Raw genomic sequence first — 18,089 nt, 5'->3', positions numbered from 1 at the left:
AAATGCCTAACCGGTACTCTTCAAAACATACCATTTCATCAAAAACAAGAAAAAACTGGGGTGCCTGGGTGACTCAGTCAGTTGTGTCCGACTCTTGGTTTCAGCTTAAGTCCTGATCTCAGGGTCATGGGATGTGGCCCTGTGTCAGGCTACATGCTCGGTCTGGAGTCTGCTTGAGGTTCTTTGTCCCTCCCTTCCCCCTGCTAGCTCTCAAATAAATAAATAAATAAATCTTTAAAAAAAAAAAAAAGGAAAGACTAAGAAGCTGTCACAGCCAAGACAAACCTAAGGATTCATGATGGCCATAACGCGGGGTTCTAGATGGGATCCTCGAGTAGATGAAGGACACTAAGGAAAAACAAAGGAAATCCGAGTCAACTATAGACTTCATTTCATAATCATGTGTCAGTGTTGTTCATTAGTTGTTACAAGCACATAACGTAAGATGTTAGCAGTACAGGCAGTGGGATGCCAGGTATATGGTAACTCTCTGTATGACAAAATTTTTCTATAAAACTAAAATTACTATAAAATAAATCATTTTTTGAAAAGTATATGACAGATATCGTTTTTAAAAGGATCTTCTGATATAGTATTTGCAGAGGAAAATGCTTTTTTAGTTTATAAATTATTTCCATAATTCGTGACAGTTCTCACATCTGCTACTATAAAATCCATTGCAGCTTCTTTGTCTCTTGGGAAAAAATGCATTTAATTATCAGCGAAATTCAACTCCTGCTTGTTATGATGAATGATTTGAACCTGCCAGCTTCCCCCCCTAAAAACAAAGAACTGAGATGAAATACAGTCTTCTTTCTCTACTCCCTCCCTTCCACCTGCTTCATTTAATTGATGAAGGTTTGAGCTTTTATTAATCTTTCTGAGCTCCTCTGTAAGATGCAGAAAAAGCTAATATGATATCATTGTATCTCGCTAATGTGTGTGCTTTGTGAAATTGATACACCCTGCCAAGACATAAATTACTTAAACTTTGATAAATGTGTGGAAATCAGGGAATGTTCAAACAGATAAAGCACAGCAATTCCTTTTTTTCTCCCTTTTTGAAACTCCATTTTGGGTTTGCTTGCGCTTAAATGTTTTTGCATTATTATTGTAATACGATGGGACCAAAGGAAGCAGTGATAGCCATAGAAAGCCACAGCAAATAGAAAAGTAAGCAAAGGGATACAACCATGTGTTTTGCAGATAACATCTAACAACATTGACTTGGACAGAGTGTTAGCCAACAGATTCAGAACCACCTCCAGACTCTCCCAGCATGTCCTTTCGCTGACTCAATCGGTAGGTTGGAATCAAAGATCCACAAACAGGTTCTGTTGGCAAAGAGGGCTCACCTGTGCCTATGATCTGGCTGTGACTCAGATGCCAGTGAGAGTGGAAACATGAGGAAATGATTGATGTTCTGGGGTTGAGAAAGGTGTTTTCTACTCAGTCACTAATTTATTATATGGCACCGAACAAGTTGCTTGATTAACCATTAATCAGCTTCCTGAAGGCCCAAGAATTCATACAACCCTTTGAAGACAGTTCTTGAATAGGAAACATGGTACTATCCATTGGACCGTGCAAGAGCCATCAGTCATTGAATGCCTTTTGCCAGAAATTGGGCTCGGTAATTTCCATCCATTTTTAAAATTTGGTCCTTACAATCAATCAGCAAGAGAGAGATAGGTGAGGAAATGGGCTCACATCAAACACTCAAGTAAGGGGTGTGAGGTCATCAGGCACCGGATGCCTGTGCCTTTTCCACCGTTCTGCTTCCATACTGGGAGTGTATGAATGAGTGTGGGGCAGGGTTATAGTTCATCCAACCCCTAGTCACCCTTCTTTAGATCTTTGATGTTAAGCATGAGCCTTGGAGACTTAGATCATACAACCTATCTTTGCAGACCTGGTTTAGAAGGGGGTACCCTCTCAGCAGTGATGCATTCATCTTAACAAAATATTCCTGGGGGAATGCTGAACATGTTATACCAAAGGGACAGTAAGTTGGGAGAGGAGGTACAGTTGTCAGCTTTGTAGGACAATTAGCAATATATTTACCCATTTAATTACACTGTTCTCATTATTTGATAACTTTTTGAGATTTGGATTTAGATTTGGAAATCAGTATTTTTGATAACTGTCATGTATTTTGAAGTAAAAAACGGCTGCCTGGGCAGCTCACTTGGTTAAGTGTCTGACTTTGGTTCAGGTCATGATCTCAGGGTCCTGGGATGGAGCCCAGCATTGAGCTTCTTGCTCAATGGTGAGCCTGCTTGTTCTTCTGCCTCCTCCCCTACTTATACTCTTTGTCTCTCTCTCTTAAATAAATAAATGAAATCTTTAAAAAAAATTAAGTAATAAAGAGATGAAGTTATACACAGCTTTTCTCAACTTGTTTAACGTTGTTGTCAAAGTAAAGTCATGGTCTAGGGCAAAGCAAAAAAATTAAAATATATGTATATCTACTTTTTATATAAAAATGTCTTTTATCTAAAATACTGTTAGTATTTTCCCAAGAGCAGGGACCAATTACAGGCCTGTGCTATTAGTTAAATTTTATTATATTTTTATATAAGCCTACCTTAAAATCATGAGCTCCTTGAATGGGTTTGAATCTGTAGAGTATTGTGTTTGAATATACTTTTTAAAAGTCAAATTACATTTTAAATTCTTATATGAAAAATATTTTCTGAAGGGTTGAAGAGCCTTTCTAAAACCAAATAATTGCATATAAGTTATCTGTTTGATAAACTTAGTTTTTGTTTTTGTTTTTGTTTTTACACTTTAATTTCTTAGGGTTAGTCACATATGTTTGGGTCAATTTGTATAACATAAATTACTAAAAAGAAAGTTTTCATATTTTTTTGACACTCAGTAAATGAATTTTTAGTATTATTATTCTTGTTTTTCTTATTACCATTGAATAATCTCAGAACCAGCACAGCAGAAGTCCTAGAGGTAAGAGGATTTCTTAACATCTGTCTCATAATGGCATCTATGATGAGTAAAAGGCCAATACCAGTCAACTTGCAAACTTACTTGTCATTGAATGAGGTTTTCATCATTCATGTTTATAAGTTTTCAATAATGGAAAAGTAAGGAGAAAATCAGGTTAAGCAGTAAGTGAGAAAAAATGATCCAGGTAGAAAATTCAGGAAAATGTATAATGTAAAACAAACATTTTGAGGGAGCTAAAAAATGATCATGTTGCCCCTGGGAGCAAAGAATGTGCTCATACTTATGAGCAAAAAAAATATTTTTGAATGGAAAATCAGCCTTAGTCCTGCTAATAAAACATTGATTGACAGCATGGTGTATAAAGATAAGACCTGAGTTTAAAAAAAAAAAAAAAAATTTAGAAGGGGAAAATGTTGGAAAAGATTTACTCTATCAAAGAGAGGAAGGAAGGCAGGAGTGAAAAAAGAAGTTTGTAAATTATACCAAGTCTGGGAGTAGAGATCAGGAAGTAAAGCTCTTACAGACAAGATTCTCAGTAAGTGAAATGTATGTCTTGGTCTATCAGCATGGACTAAGCAAAGCACATCTCATGAAATACTGGAAATGGATGAAAAACAGATAGTAGACTCTGGGCAACAAGAATCACAACCACAGAAAAGAGAAACTGGACCTTGATCAGGAAGGGGTTTCTTACCTGCCCATGTGTCCTTGGACGTCTTGCTGGGGAGAGGGTGGCATGTCAGTTGGACCAGGCTTCTTCAGTCAGCTCTCAGGGAACTTAAGTCATAACTGAAGCCTCCACTGAACCCCATGGGCAAGTACCAAAGGATTTGAATGAGATTTACACATTGTAGTAAGAGTATTCAGAATAGGGGGTACCTGGGTGGCTCAGTTGGTTAAGCCTCTGTCTTCGGTTTAGGTCATAATCCCAGGGTCCTGGGATTGAGCCCCACCTCATCAGGGAGTCTGCTTCTTCTCCTTCTATCCTCCCCCTCCTCTACTCCTGCTCTCTCTCTCTCTCTCAAATAAATAAAAAAGGGACGTGGGTGGCTCAGTTTCAAGTGTCTTCCTTCAGCTCAGGTTATGATTCCAAGGTCTAGGGATCAAGTTCCTCATCAGACTCCCTGCTCTGTGGGAGGCCTGCTTTTCCCTCTCCCACTCCCCCTGCTTGTGTTCCTTCTCTCACTGTATCTCTGTGTCAAAATAAATAAAATCTTGAAAAAAAATTAAAAATAAAAATGTAAATATATATATATATATATTCAAAATCAGAAAGCTAGTCTCACTGTCAGAGATACCCAGAATATTTTGAGCCAGAAATCCAGAGTAAGGATTCTTCTTTTCCTGGTGAATATACTCACCTTTCAACATCAGCAGAGGAAAGAAGTATCAACTCAGGATACATAAACCTCTAAGAAGGTTGCACAAATTTAGGTTCTCAAAATAGTAAGACTGTGCATTGTTTCAGTTTACCCTTCTGCCAAACCTTAGTAATTTAAGGGAAAAGGATTTTTAAAAATACTAGACATGAAGAAGAAAAGCCATCAGGAAATTAATCAGAGGCAAATATATTATGCACCCTACCCCACCTCCTCACCCAAAGTACACAAAAAGAAAAAACCCATGCATTGAAGTCCTTGCTTTCAGACTCTAACGTGATCTTAGGGGGTTGGGGCATAGCTGAAAACACTTTTCACAAAACTCTATTAGAACTTAAACTTCTAAGCTCTCATGAATCTATAGAAGATAACCTCATGTTATTATTAAGTTCTACCATATGGTGGAGTACAATATTTATAATCCAAGCTGTGTCTTCTTCTCCTTTTTTTTTTCCTCAAAAATTGGATTGAAAGCAATAATTTCTGTAATAATCTGAGACTACTTTTACTAGGTGCTTTGCCAAGTTTGAAAGGGTTGGGGAAACAGTTCATAAATACAGCTTCACTTCTCTCTCATCCTTTTCATCATGCTGACAGTTTTCTGGAGAATCATTACCAGAGTGGTTTGTGCCATTAGAGATAAGAGGCTATCTGTGTTTCCACTAGAAACCTCTATTTTCCGGACTTTATAACTCATCCATAAATATTCACTCCAGGCAACAGTTTCATATATTATGACTCCATCCCTCAAAATCAATATTGGCTTAACTAATTGATTTTTAGAAATTATGGGGACTCTTGCACTACAAAAAGAATAAGAAGAAACATCAGATCCAGATAAAGTACTATGTTTCAGTGGGTGTGATCTGAACCACATTCTATGGAATCCATAAAACTAATTTGCATTCTTTCTTAGCAATCCTTTCAGGGTATAGAATTCAATTATAATAAAATTTATTGGATAATCTATGGTCTGTTATTAATTCAAAATAGACATTTCTAATTTGTTTCTGTTTCTGTTGGGACCACAAAATTTGAATTTTTTTTTCAACTCAAACTTTTGTAGAACTTTCTCTTACTATTCATACTCCTTTTTTTTTTTATTACAGAGGTTGAGATGGAATTATATCAAAAGCTATGAAATTATTTGACATAAGCCTTTGCATGTAATAATATCCTTAATATTTCCAAGTATACTTAAAAGACTTAAGTATACTTAAGTATACTTAAAAAAAAGACTTAAGTATACTTAAAAGACTTAAAAGAATACAATATTTTGCATTCAGATGGCTTCAACCAGCATTGGGGAGTCATCTTCTACCTGAAAGAGAAGACCACACAAATGGAATGTTTTTATGAATGAGATGCCAAAATATATTACTTCCTCCAATCTCAAAAGATAGTATTATAAATATGAGGAAGCAGGGATGAAAACCACATTAACCCATTAAAATGAAATACTTTCTTCCTAATTTGAATTTTGTGCTCACAATTTTACATTGCTTGAATAGATGCTCATCTTGTTAACGCTGTTGAGCCCAGCTCTGTGAGTGAAATGCTATTTGTCAAGAATTGAAATAATACTGCAAGCACTTCCCCTTTGCTTTTGGCTTTAGTGTGTGTGCTCAAAGCCTAACCTCAAGTTTATTTCTCTTTCTTCTTTTCAAACAGCTATTCTGTGACAGTGAGAAGGCAGTGCATGCCACAGAGGGGCTGGACTGGGAAGACAAAGATGCTCCCGGGACCTTGGTTGGAAACGTGGTGCACTCAAGGATCATCAATCCTCTGCGCCTGTTTGTTAAACAGTCTCCTGTCCCAAAGCCTGGACACTTGGCATATGCGGACAGCATGGAAAACTTTTGGGATTGGCTGGCCAATGTCACGGAGGTTCAGGAGCCACTGGCAAGAACTAAACGGAGGCCAATAGTAAAGACGGGAAAATTTAAGAAGATGTTTGGGTGGGGCGACTTCCACTCCAACATTAAAACTGTTAAACTCAATCTCCTCATCACAGGAAAAATTGTTGACCATGGAAATGGAACCTTCAGTGTTTATTTCCGACATAATTCCACAGGCCTAGGCAATGTTTCAGTGAGTTTGGTACCCCCCTCCAAAGTGGTGGAATTTGAAGTTTCCCCGCAGTCTACCTTGGAGACCAAGGAATCCAAATCTTTCAATTGTCGCATTGAATATGAAAAAACAGACCGGGCGAAGAAGACTGCCCTGTGCAACTTTGACCCATCGAAGATCTGCTACCAGGAGCAGACTCAGAGCCATGTGTCTTGGTTGTGTTCCAAACCCTTCAAGGTCATTTGCATTTACATTGCCTTTTACAGTGTTGATTATAAACTTGTGCAAAAAGTCTGTCCTGACTACAATTACCATAGTGAGACTCCATATTTATCTTCTGGCTGAATCTTTCCAACAGTGATATAAATGAGGGGTGAATACATATTTCATTAGAATGACCAAGAACCAAGGCCAACTCTTCGTGGTAAAGGATCCCTTTTGTTTCTGGCATTGAACCTTAGTTCCCTATTAGGCTTTCAAATTAAAAAAAAGAAAAAGAAACATCTTTAAATGTGACATGTGTTTGTTTCGCTTGTACCTTAATCTGAAAAGTCAAACTGTGTATGAAGCCATCGCTTTCATGTAGGATGGCTAAGTCCTAGAAATATTGTTGTTTCTCTAAAATCAACATCAATGGTAGAAACATGTAACGAAAAAGAACCGAATTATGCATGTGATACACATTGCTCTTGAAATGAGCCTGCCTTTGAAATTTGTTTTGGAAGGTTACCTTAAAATTAGCAGATTCAGTAAAGTAACTGAAAAGATAGCATTTGATAGAGGAATCACATTTCTGACATTGAATTCTTTTTTTATCTCTGTCCTTCCCCCACATCAGTGCTGTTACTGATATGAGAGATGAAGGGGTAAAATTTGTTTCAAAACCCATGTGTGAGGTTACAGTGCCACAGTGGAACTAAACACATGATTATCTGAGCTAGGCTGGGATGAGACTTAAACACTTAGTCCTGGGTTGGCCACCATCTTTAGGATTCTCATCTGAGTAGTAATATGGGGCATTGGGAAAGCGAACCCGAGTATATTTTAAGTCAGTCCCACAGTCATGAAGCTCATGATGTTTTTAGATTCTTTTGCCAAATTCAATGCCATGAGATTGCCAAAAGTACCATAAAATCTGCATTCTACCCTATAACCTATAACTTCATGCTATTCATTTGATAGTGTGAGTTTATATACACACATAGAACAACTCCGAAACTGAGAGAAAGCGATTTTGTTCTCTAGGCAAGAACAGAGAAAATAATTGGAAGTGGATTGACAAAATTCCAGGATTATGGATTCATTATTTCTAGCCTCCCAGATTAAGTCCTCTTTGCATTTCATTAATTATTTGAGTGGGGATCAAACACTACCTGGAGATAAAGAGTATATTGAAACATGACTGATTATTATTAAGTGTCAACAACCTGACTCACCAGGCTTTTGAAATCACTTCCAAATTAAAGCGGCTTCACCGTTGGAGTCATTGCCATCTTCTCTCGGGGGGAGCGGGGCGGGGGTGTGGACAGGTGTCCTGCAACATAGATGTGAATGATCTTTGCATCAACACAGAAAGAGGGTCTGGCTGGCCAGCAATAAGGTTTCTAGAACTCTTAAGACTCATGGAAAGGTTACTCTTTTTACAGTAGGTGTTCACTTTTGCCCCCTTATCTGTAAAATACCAGTTGAAGTAAAACATTAAACTTAAAGAAGACAAGTCTAACCAACAAAAATGCTCTTTCTACATTGTTTGAAGAGCCAACAGCTCTGTTCTCTATTTTGCATCTCCATTCCTTTCTGTTTACTGGTGATCTCTGTACAGTGTTTGATTTTGTCTTTTGTAAAAAAAAAAAAAAAATGTACTAGGCTTAGTGTGTGGTAGTACAGGCTTGAAATTTTTGCTCTGAGTTCATCAGGTGCTTTCGTAATTTTGTGGTTGGTGTGAAATATTTTGAGGCATCCTTTTATTTTCATCTATAGACAGGATTAAAATACTATTTATTGTAAAATACGTGGGAACCATATATGTATATATACTTAGAATTTTCTGTGTACAGAGAAAGTATGTGTACACATTTCTATGTAAATAAAAAGAATTTGCTAAATCTGTCACATGACTTCAGGGTTTTTTTTTTAAGACTATTCTTGGTTTTGTTCTCACAAGGGTTTTGTGTGTGTGTGTGTGTGTGTGTGTGTGTGCGTGTGCGCATGCGCGCAGATCCCCAAGTGAGCCTTATGATTTTCCTTATGTATATATTAAACAAAGCACCTTGACTATGAAGACATTAATGTAGAATAAAAGGATAATTCATATAAAGCACTTGGCATGTAGCCTGAAACCTGATGAGACCTCTACGAGTGTGAGGTTCTATTATGATTGATATTAATTATTATTATCATTATTATTATTATTACAACATGAAATATGGTTAAGAACTCTCTGATGTTCAAATGTTGAGTAATATAAACATATCTATGCAAAGGGTAAAAATGGAGATCGGTTTACACAGTTCTTAGATTTTAGCAGGGTTTGTGGAATTAAAAAAAAAAAAAAAAAAGGAAAGAAAGTTTCCCTAGGCATATTTTTTTTAATTGGAGTAGAACATATGCCACATACATTTTTAAGTCATAATTTCATTTCAAAGACTACATAATTGCCAGTAATGGTACTTGGCACAATATAAATCAGATCCCATTTAAACATGCAAATGCATACATTTCTACAAAACCATTTTTGCCTTTGAATATTACAGTTGAGGGAAAGGACATTCATGTAAGCTAACTTTACACACAATTACAAATTCTTCAAAAGTTAAAGAATAGACACTTTTAAAAACGAAAACATAATCATTGTACACCTGAAACTACTATAATGTTATATGTCAATTATAATTCAATAAACATGTTTTAAGTTAAAAAAAAAAAAACTTAGCAGAAATTTAATCTTCAGGGAGATGTTAGGCGTCTTTCCAGGGGCTCTGCAGGCTTGCTGCTTACTAGAAAGCAAATTAGTTTGAAGACCTTTTCCCCCTCAGCATGACCAATCTTTTTACTCATCACACTGAATCAGGAAAGAAACCATATTTCCAAGACTAAGAACAATGTGATCACATCAGCCACAGACTCTGTAAGCTCTGTGGAAGGGCAATGAGAGAAAGAGCCTATGGACAGCATCCAGCAAAGCCGCAATCAGTAAAAAGGGAACAATTTCCTTCCTACTGCTGGGTACTTGGAATTTCAGTGCATTCTCATGATTACAATAACAGCAACAAAGGGTATAGTTCTCTGATATGACCGCCCATAAGAGCACCTGATGCATATTGCATTATAGTCTTTCATCTTTATTCTGCAACACCTTTCTACTTTACTTTATATGACTTGGATGCTACATGCTACAATTTAGGCATGAGTGCTACATTTTAAACATTCCACAATCTGGCTAATTCTGTCTTCGCTCAAGACGTGGTTCTGCCAGGTTGGAGGGGCAGCCCCAGCTCTGAGAGCCCTGCCTTTCAGAGTGTGGTGGACAGATCAGCAGTGTTACCTCTAAGTTTGTTAGAAATACAGAATCCCACGTCCTACCCCCAGACGCACTGAATTAGGTGTTTTCCTTTTTAACAAGATCCCCATGTGGCCCGTATACACATTTAACGACTAAGAGAACTATTTACCTAGGAAGCCCGATTTAGTGAATGTGCTACATATACTTTTTATAGGAAATCTACATTTTGTTAACCTTTAATTTTTTTTTTAATTTAAGTACAGTTGCCACACAGTGCTACATTAGTTTCAGATGTACAACATAGTGACTCAACTTCTCTATACATTATGTTATGCTCACTATGACTGTAGCTACCATCTGTCATCATACAATGTTATTACGGTATCATTGACTAGAGGAATCTACATCTTAATAAGCATCCTAGGTTATGCTGGTTCAAGTAAGCTTCTGAAAATACTTTCCAAAACAAAAAAATAAATAAATAAAGGAATAGGCCCTTTTAATAACAAAAATTAAAATAATAGGTTGATAATCAAATAAAAAGTGATAGCCTAATATTAAGATATAGAAGAGTAGTAGAACTTCAAAGAGAGTGCAACCTATCTTCTAGTTCAGCTCCCTCATTGGACAGACAAGGAGACCAAGGTACCATCATAGAAAAGAATATGCCCAGTAGCAAGCGGCAGACCCAACTGAAATGCATGCCACCTGATTCCTAATCTCAGGCTTTGTGTTACATAAGAAAAGTAAATTGTGACAGATTTTCAAGACGAAACAAAAATAACTGCAGTCGGGGTGCCTGGGTGGCTCAGTGGGTTAAAGCCTCTGCCTTTGGCTCAGGTCATGATCCCAGGGTCCTGGGAGCCCAGCATCGGGCTCTCTGCTCAGCAGGGAGCCTGCTTCCCTTCCTCTCTCTCTGCCTGCCTCTCTGCTTACTTGTGATCTCTGTCTGTCAAATAAATAAATAAAATCTTAAAAAAAAAAACAAAAACGAAAACTGTAGTGGTTGTATAACAAGACATGATGCAGAAGGCAAACTAAACATGAAATGCTCTCCCTCCAAAACCTTCGAGGTTATAATTTCCCTACGAACATAAAATTTTTAAAAACTAACCACTATAGAAAAATAAAATCAAGATAGAGTCATTATATCCAAAGATAAGAGCCCTGGGATATATTAGAGGTATGACTGGCTAAGAATTAACAGCGGTAAAACACCACATTTGGCAGAATTTTCCAGTGATTATAACACCTGAAAATATATTTTCATAGAACTAGGTAAATTGTGTGAAATACTTTAATTGCCTGGAGGTCCAATTTTACCTTACAAAGAATCTTAAATTAATTGGTCTATAAAATAGAGAATGAAGTCATGCATTTTTACTTGCAGTAAAGCTATAGTTAACCCCAGCTTAATTAATCAAAACTTTCAGTGAATGGAAATGTAATGCGTTCGATTGTCAGAGACAAATCGAGGGAAACAAAGTTTCACTGGAGATGTTTTTCTTCACAAAAATATTATAGAAGATAAAGGGTCATTTCATATTTGCCTTCATCTCCTACTCCATACTGTGAGGTCTGGAATCCTAGGCATGTAACCTCTTCCACTTCATTTTTAATCTTCCCCTTTCTTCATCCAGCTCAGCTCCTTCATAAATAGGATGTAATCTATTCTCAAAAAGAATGAATCAACTCCTTTGTGTACCCCACAGCTCAAAGTGTCTGGAATGGAGTGGTTACTTGATCAATATCTGTCATTTGATTTTTTAACAAATTTCAAGCACAATCCAAGGATTTGTCTAGACCCACTCTACCGACATAACCCAAGAGTTATCATGCACCATTTCCAACATGAACACATTGCTCCAGCCCACTGAATGCTAGCTCCCAGAACCACAGAAACATAAAAGCTAGAAACAATTTTAGAAATCATCTGGAATAAGTTTTGTTTCTTAGATAAAGAAATGGAGGCCTGATGAAGTTTAACAACATGGGTGTTATTGTCCTTCCTGCCTGGGCAAATGCATTCATTCTCTTTTATTCTTCCCAATCATTGATGCTACCCGCGTCTGTTACAGAGACTGTCAGCTGTCCACCAGAATGGACCTTCTTCCTTCTCCCATTGCACTAGAAGATCAATATGTGGCTGGCCAACTAGATTGCATGACCCTGCTTCTCCTGCAGTGAGCTACGGTTAATGAAATACGGGAGGAAGGGAAGAAGGAATGTGTTCATTCCAGGAGTAGACTCAAATAAAAGTGCACTCGGGCATCTCTGCGTTCTCTGCCCCTTGGCTGTCTCAGAGAGATGACCTGAGGGTGCTGAGATACTGGACAATGAAGGAGGCAAAGCACCTGCCAGTCTGAGTGCCTTTCCGACCACAGAGCAGAGCCACCCTGCCCACAGAAAGCCCACCCTTGAGGGCTACATAAGAAATAAACCAACATAAGGGTGCCTAGGTGGCTCAGCCGGTTAAGTGTCTGTCTTAGGCTCAAGGCATGATCCCAGGGCCCTGGCATCCGGCCCTGTGTCAGCTCCCTGCTCAGTGGGGAACCTGCTTCTTCCTCTCCCTCTGCCCCTCTCTCCCTCTTGTGTGCTCACTCGCTCTCTCTCTCTCACACGTTCTCTCTCTCTAATAAATAAATAAATAAAATATTCAAAGAAAAAAAAGAAAGAAACCAATATATCCCTCTTGAAGTAACTGAATTATTAGTGATAACTGAACGATTAATGATTTACTACCGCTTGACCTAACGAATACAAATGTTGCATAAAATCTTCTCTGTGGATTTGAGCCCACTCTGATCTCCGTCTGTTTAAATTGTGTCTTTAGTCTATTCTAGGCATTGCAGTAATAATTCCATACATACATTTTTAGAGTGTCTTATTATTTATACTTCTTCATGTGTCCTAGAAAGAAAATGTTTCTGAGAAAGCCAGAGATTACATTTTATACTTAATTTGAATGTCCCACAATGCCCAGATAAAGCCATTGCCTTTTAAATGGTATACACACGTTAAGTTGCATTCGAAGATAACATAGGAAGTTATTTACTTGAAAAATTGGTTTTAAGAATGACCCATATAAAATAGTGATGGAAAAGTCTTAAAAGAGAATGAAACAACAATTTAAGAGTCATGCTAATTCTATTTCACCTACCAACACACGGAAGAAGTCTATCGGTATTCTTTTCTATTTTATTTTTTTGTTAGTAATCCACTTACATGAATTTATAATTCCCAATCTACCGACACAGTAGACAGAGCAGGATCTCTCTCCTACCCCTTTTCTATACCTAGGCTTTCCCATCTCAAAAGGAAAATCATAATATAATCTTCTCGTGTATCCTGACAGAGGTATATTAATATGTGTTTTAAGTGATTACAAATGTTTTCTTCAGTTTTTCATGATGCTCCCTTTGGGGTGTATTTTGATTAGCTAAAGCATTATGATGCATTTCTTTGTTATTGTTTCCTCTTTTAATTTAATAACTCACTTTCAAATACCCAAATTTTTAAAATTAAAAATGCTATCCATAATTCCATCACTGATAAATCTATTTATTCTATTTTAATAAATCTATTTATTCTATTCTATTTTCCTTCTCATCTTTATCCACATATATGAGTATGTGTGTACATATAAGAATAGCTTTTATGTAGTTGTAATTATGTCCACCATATTAACTAATAAATAAAGCATTATATCTTATGTATAATCATAACTCTTGGCTGGAATAAAAAGACACCTAGAACATTTCCTGAGTGAACCATCTAGGATTTAGCATATGGCTTGATATGAACTCAAAAATAGGATACCCTGGGACTATGTGAGTAAGGGGATGCCCTCCACCTTCTCTCTTTTTGTCATCTACCCTATGACAAATAGAGCATAGAATGATTCTAGTCCCTGAACCATAAAACAGTTTTGTAGAACTTGCTATGTCAAAGATTATATTACAAAACTTAATTAAGAGGATCCACTCACAGTAGAATCTAGGAAGCCAAATCACTCTCAGAGCCCCTGTGGCATCTAACATGGCAAGTGGAGCCTATCATTAGCATAGTTCCACCCCACTCCCTTTCTGAAAGAACCATGCAAATCATAGTATTAAGAAGTGAAAGAGTCTTTACGAAGAACTAGAGTTAATGTCCACCAATGTCTACTATGGGTCCAGTACCATCTGACATAATTTACAAATAAGCACAGAGTTTTGAGTTAGTGTAACCTGGATTTATGACTTGAATTTGCCACTGGGAATGAGCATCTCTTGCACACTGGGCCAATCAGAAAACTCCTCTAGGAGTTTAGAATTAGGACAAAGGGACAGTTCATTGTGTAATACTACGTTTAAAGACTGTTGGCCATGACATTTTCCAACATACAGGAAAGAAGCAAATGAAACTACCCTACAGAAAGAGAAAGAGAAAAGCAAACACAAGGGAACAGAGAAGAGAAAAAGGCAAGTCCTGAGAATACTTAGGTCTCATTCTGGTTTATTACCAGGGAAGGCTGCAATCTCTGCCTTTGGGTTCAGTAGGTCTACTCTATATATCATTGTAATAAATGTCTTTTTTCCCCCACTAAAGATAACTGTATTAGTCAGTCCCAGCAGAAAACAGAAATCACTCAGTGCAAGAATCCTGTGGGAAAAGTGCGACTTGTTTGACTTTCAGCATGGTCAAGTTATATGCTTTGACCACTCAGATGTGAATGGACTTGACATTTGCCTTATCCAAGCAGAAGCTTTACATGTAATTCTGGAGTTTGGGTTGGGCTTTTCCTTGAGTTTCTCCCCTCTATCATGAAAAGATCATATTCTTTCAAGCCAAGGATTTAGAATGCAAAAACACCCAGCATCTAAGCCACAGCTGATCTAGAGCCCTCATGTTACATGAGCAAAAAGCAGAAGTCTATTAAGCTGCTGAGATTTTGCAGTTGTCTGTTGCCACATTAAGCTGACAAAGAATGTGATGCACCCATAGATGCCCAACAGCTAGAAGCCATCACCATCATTAGGCTAAAGAAATAAGGAAAGGAAGAGTATGCTGACAGCCAGGGGAAGCTGGAATAGTAAAGAAAGGGCTGTGTAGCCTGGTGGAAGCAGTGGTCAAAAGAATGCAGCCACCACTCAAAAACAGAGTGAATAAATGAACAGCCAGCTCTCGCTCTCTTCTTGCCCTCATTCATATCTGACAGTGCCTCCCATTGTCAATCAACAAGATAGTCTAAGAGAATGAGTCCCCAGGGCTCAGCATCCCAGAGCATAGAGCAACACAGTAGCAGACAACAGCCACTAACCAAAATGATTTTGGATTGAGTGAGTGGGAATGGCAAGTGTAGAATAAATCAAGAAATAGCTCAAATAGATTATTCTATATGCAACCAAGAGCCCTCTTAACGTGAAAGATAAAGAGTAAGTGAGAGAAAAGAGGGAGAGAAACAATGATTTCAGATAAATCTCTCAATAAAAAAGAACATGGAGACCACAGGCTCCTACTGAGCTGTCAGCTACCTTATGGGGGCAAAGCAACTTGATGGGAACAGGAATCACATTGTATTAAGCAGATTCCATGATAGCTACCATTGCTCCACTTACTCTATATGTTACGTAAGTACTTGATCAGGACAATGACTTCGATGACAGATGTGCTTTTCTTCCAGCATCAGTTCAGGAGGTGTCTTTCTATTTTCCCCGATTACTCAACCCAGAAAAAACTTTGTACAGTAGTACTCAAAGATTTTAGGTAAAGAAAAACAGAGAGCGTTCTTTTGCAAAAGACAATCCTGAGATGTGGAATTCTCCTAGTGATTTATTCCACTACGTCATGGGAAAATAAATGTCCTTTCCAACTGACCGAGACTCTTTCCATTTGTCAACTATTGATCCCCTCCCACAACCTTTCTTCTTAGCTCCATGATTCTTCTAGAGGTTAAACCAATGAGGCCCCGTCCCATTTATTTCTTCCTACTTTATGCTGTGGTATCACCATAGATAACATCAGTGCAGCCAGCCACTCATCTTTGGGGAGCAGCACAGTGGCAGATACTAGCTAGACAGAAGCTTTCAGTTGTTGTCTAGGCATTGCCTTTCAGGGCCCAATAATATAAATTAAATCTTGAAAATAATGACAGAATGTATATTTTTAAAAAGTACTTCCTTTACATTTTATGTCTGTCTACATCTTCCTTGCCCCTTTGTTTGCCATTCTAAGAAAAGTAAGAAGGAAGATCGTAATAGGCATCAGCATATTGTATGTTACACAGGAGGCTGGTAGGTTACAAGAGGAAGAAAGAGAATGATCAAGACTGAAGGTCGAAGAAAAACCTCTGTAACTCACAAAGGCCATAATCTTGATAATTTACTTCTAGGATCCATGGACCATGTTCCCTTTACCTTAATTTCTTGAATTCTGCTGAAGAACATTTTGCTTCCTGAAGATTTATACTTACTGTACAGATTCATGAATCACTGCTTCCTCTTTCTGAACTATAATGTAGAGAGACTCATCTCCCCTTTAGAGCCTCCCGTGAGTTTGGCGTGGTTCTGAATACCCAGGTGTTCAGACTCCTCCACAAACACTTAGAATACCCAAATACTAGCGTATAGTAGTAGGCTAGTAGAAGCAAGAGGCCAAAAGAAAATACTATCTGTCTAAATAATTGCTTTCGATTCCTTTAGATGGAAGGGTGATTTTGTCATTTCAGGGATATTGTCATTTGAATTGTACTGACTTTCCTATTAAACTGGAAGCTACCCAAGGGGGGAAAAGTGTTCCTTTCAATCTCTTTTCTGGTCTATGTAATATTCACAGCAATCATCTGCTCTTTGTGGTGCCTGACCAGTGTTGTTAATATACTAGTAGATCAGTCTATCTCTCAATTTACTAATGCGCCATTTTGTCCAAGATACTATGTAAGGTGGCTTATAGGAATGGATTTTTTTAAAAATATAAACTACTATAAATCAAGAATAACAAATGAGTTTTATGCTACGTGAAACTTTATTGTTTGATAGAAGAGGCCCAGATAGGTCTAATGGCTAATAAAATGGCTAATAAAGAATGAGTGGCACATTCAGTTAGCATTTTCTGCCATGAGTGTGGGAGGGGAAAATATGGATATGCCATTCTAGTTTTTTTAATGCAGAAAAATGAAGCCAAGCTTCAAATGAAAATGTAAGTAAATTCTCAGGTGCTAAAGATCCTCCTGAATATGACACCAAGACAGAAACCATTAAAAAAAAGATTGCTAATATTGATAATATAATATTGAAACAGACCACCCAAAAAAAAAGATAAAAATAAGTTAGAAACTGGAAAATATTTGACAATACCTTTTTTTAAATGTGAGTGTAGTTGACACATAATGTTACCTTAGTTTCAAGTGTACACACCTTAGTGACTTGACAAGTTTATACATCATGCTATGTTCACCACAAACAGGGGCACCATCTGTCCCATTACAGCTCTATTATAGTATCATTGATTGACAATACTTAGTAAACAGGCATTCATACCTTTTAAGTCTAAAGACCTCTTCTAAATCAATAACCAATTTATGGTCTTTACAATTAAATATGGACAGAGAATATTATCACCTATACCTAATGGAAAACCCAACTTATAATAGCTTAAGGAAATAGAGGTTTTATTTTTCTCATGTACATTTACATTTACAAATGTAAAGGTAGGTGATCTGGGGCTATTATGGAAGCATTATGATGTAACCTTGCCAACGAGGACCAGCAAATTATAGGAAGGAAGGAGGTGATGGATGGAAGAAGGAGGAAAAAAAAAAAAAAAAACTTAGTTCAAGGGGGATGGCAGGAGGAAGCTTAGGAAGAAAAATGACATGTAACTATGTGAAACAGTTAACTTTCTCATCATCAATCAAGTTAATACAAACTAAGTTATTTTTTCACAAAGCAAATTGGAAATTTAAAAAATATTTTGATATTCAAATTAAAAGGTATACAAGAAAGAAAAGTATGCATAGTCTGCCCTTCTTGAAGGCAATTTGACAATGTCTTCAAAGCTTTATGGTTTTGCTTATTCTTTGGCCCTGCTAGTGGACTGCTTAGGAGCAAGTCACAGATAAGAGTGAACACTGAGCAACAAGGATATTCACTGAAGTGTCATTACTAATATGAAATACTAAAACAACTAAGATT

The 18,089-nt window shown here is 37.3% G+C and overlaps 1 protein-coding gene across 1 annotated transcript in view; it reads left to right on the top strand.

Annotated features, from left to right (window-relative positions):
* NXPH2 (neurexophilin 2) overlaps positions 1-8,522 on the top strand; it is a 114,137-nt gene extending 105,615 nt beyond the window's left edge. The window contains exon 2 of the mRNA XM_059166754.1: positions 6,015-8,522. Within this exon, the coding sequence (XP_059022737.1) occupies positions 6,015-6,758 (744 nt within the window). The 3' untranslated portion in view covers positions 6,759-8,522. The remainder of the gene's footprint in view (positions 1-6,014) is intronic.
* The last annotated feature ends 9,567 nt before the right edge of the window (positions 8,523-18,089 follow it).

The sequence above is a fragment of the Mustela lutreola genome, chromosome 3 (genome assembly GCF_030435805.1).
Source record: "Mustela lutreola isolate mMusLut2 chromosome 3, mMusLut2.pri, whole genome shotgun sequence".
Lineage (NCBI taxonomy): Eukaryota > Metazoa > Chordata > Mammalia > Carnivora > Mustelidae > Mustela > Mustela lutreola.
This window is presented reverse-complemented; position numbering and strand designations above follow the sequence as displayed.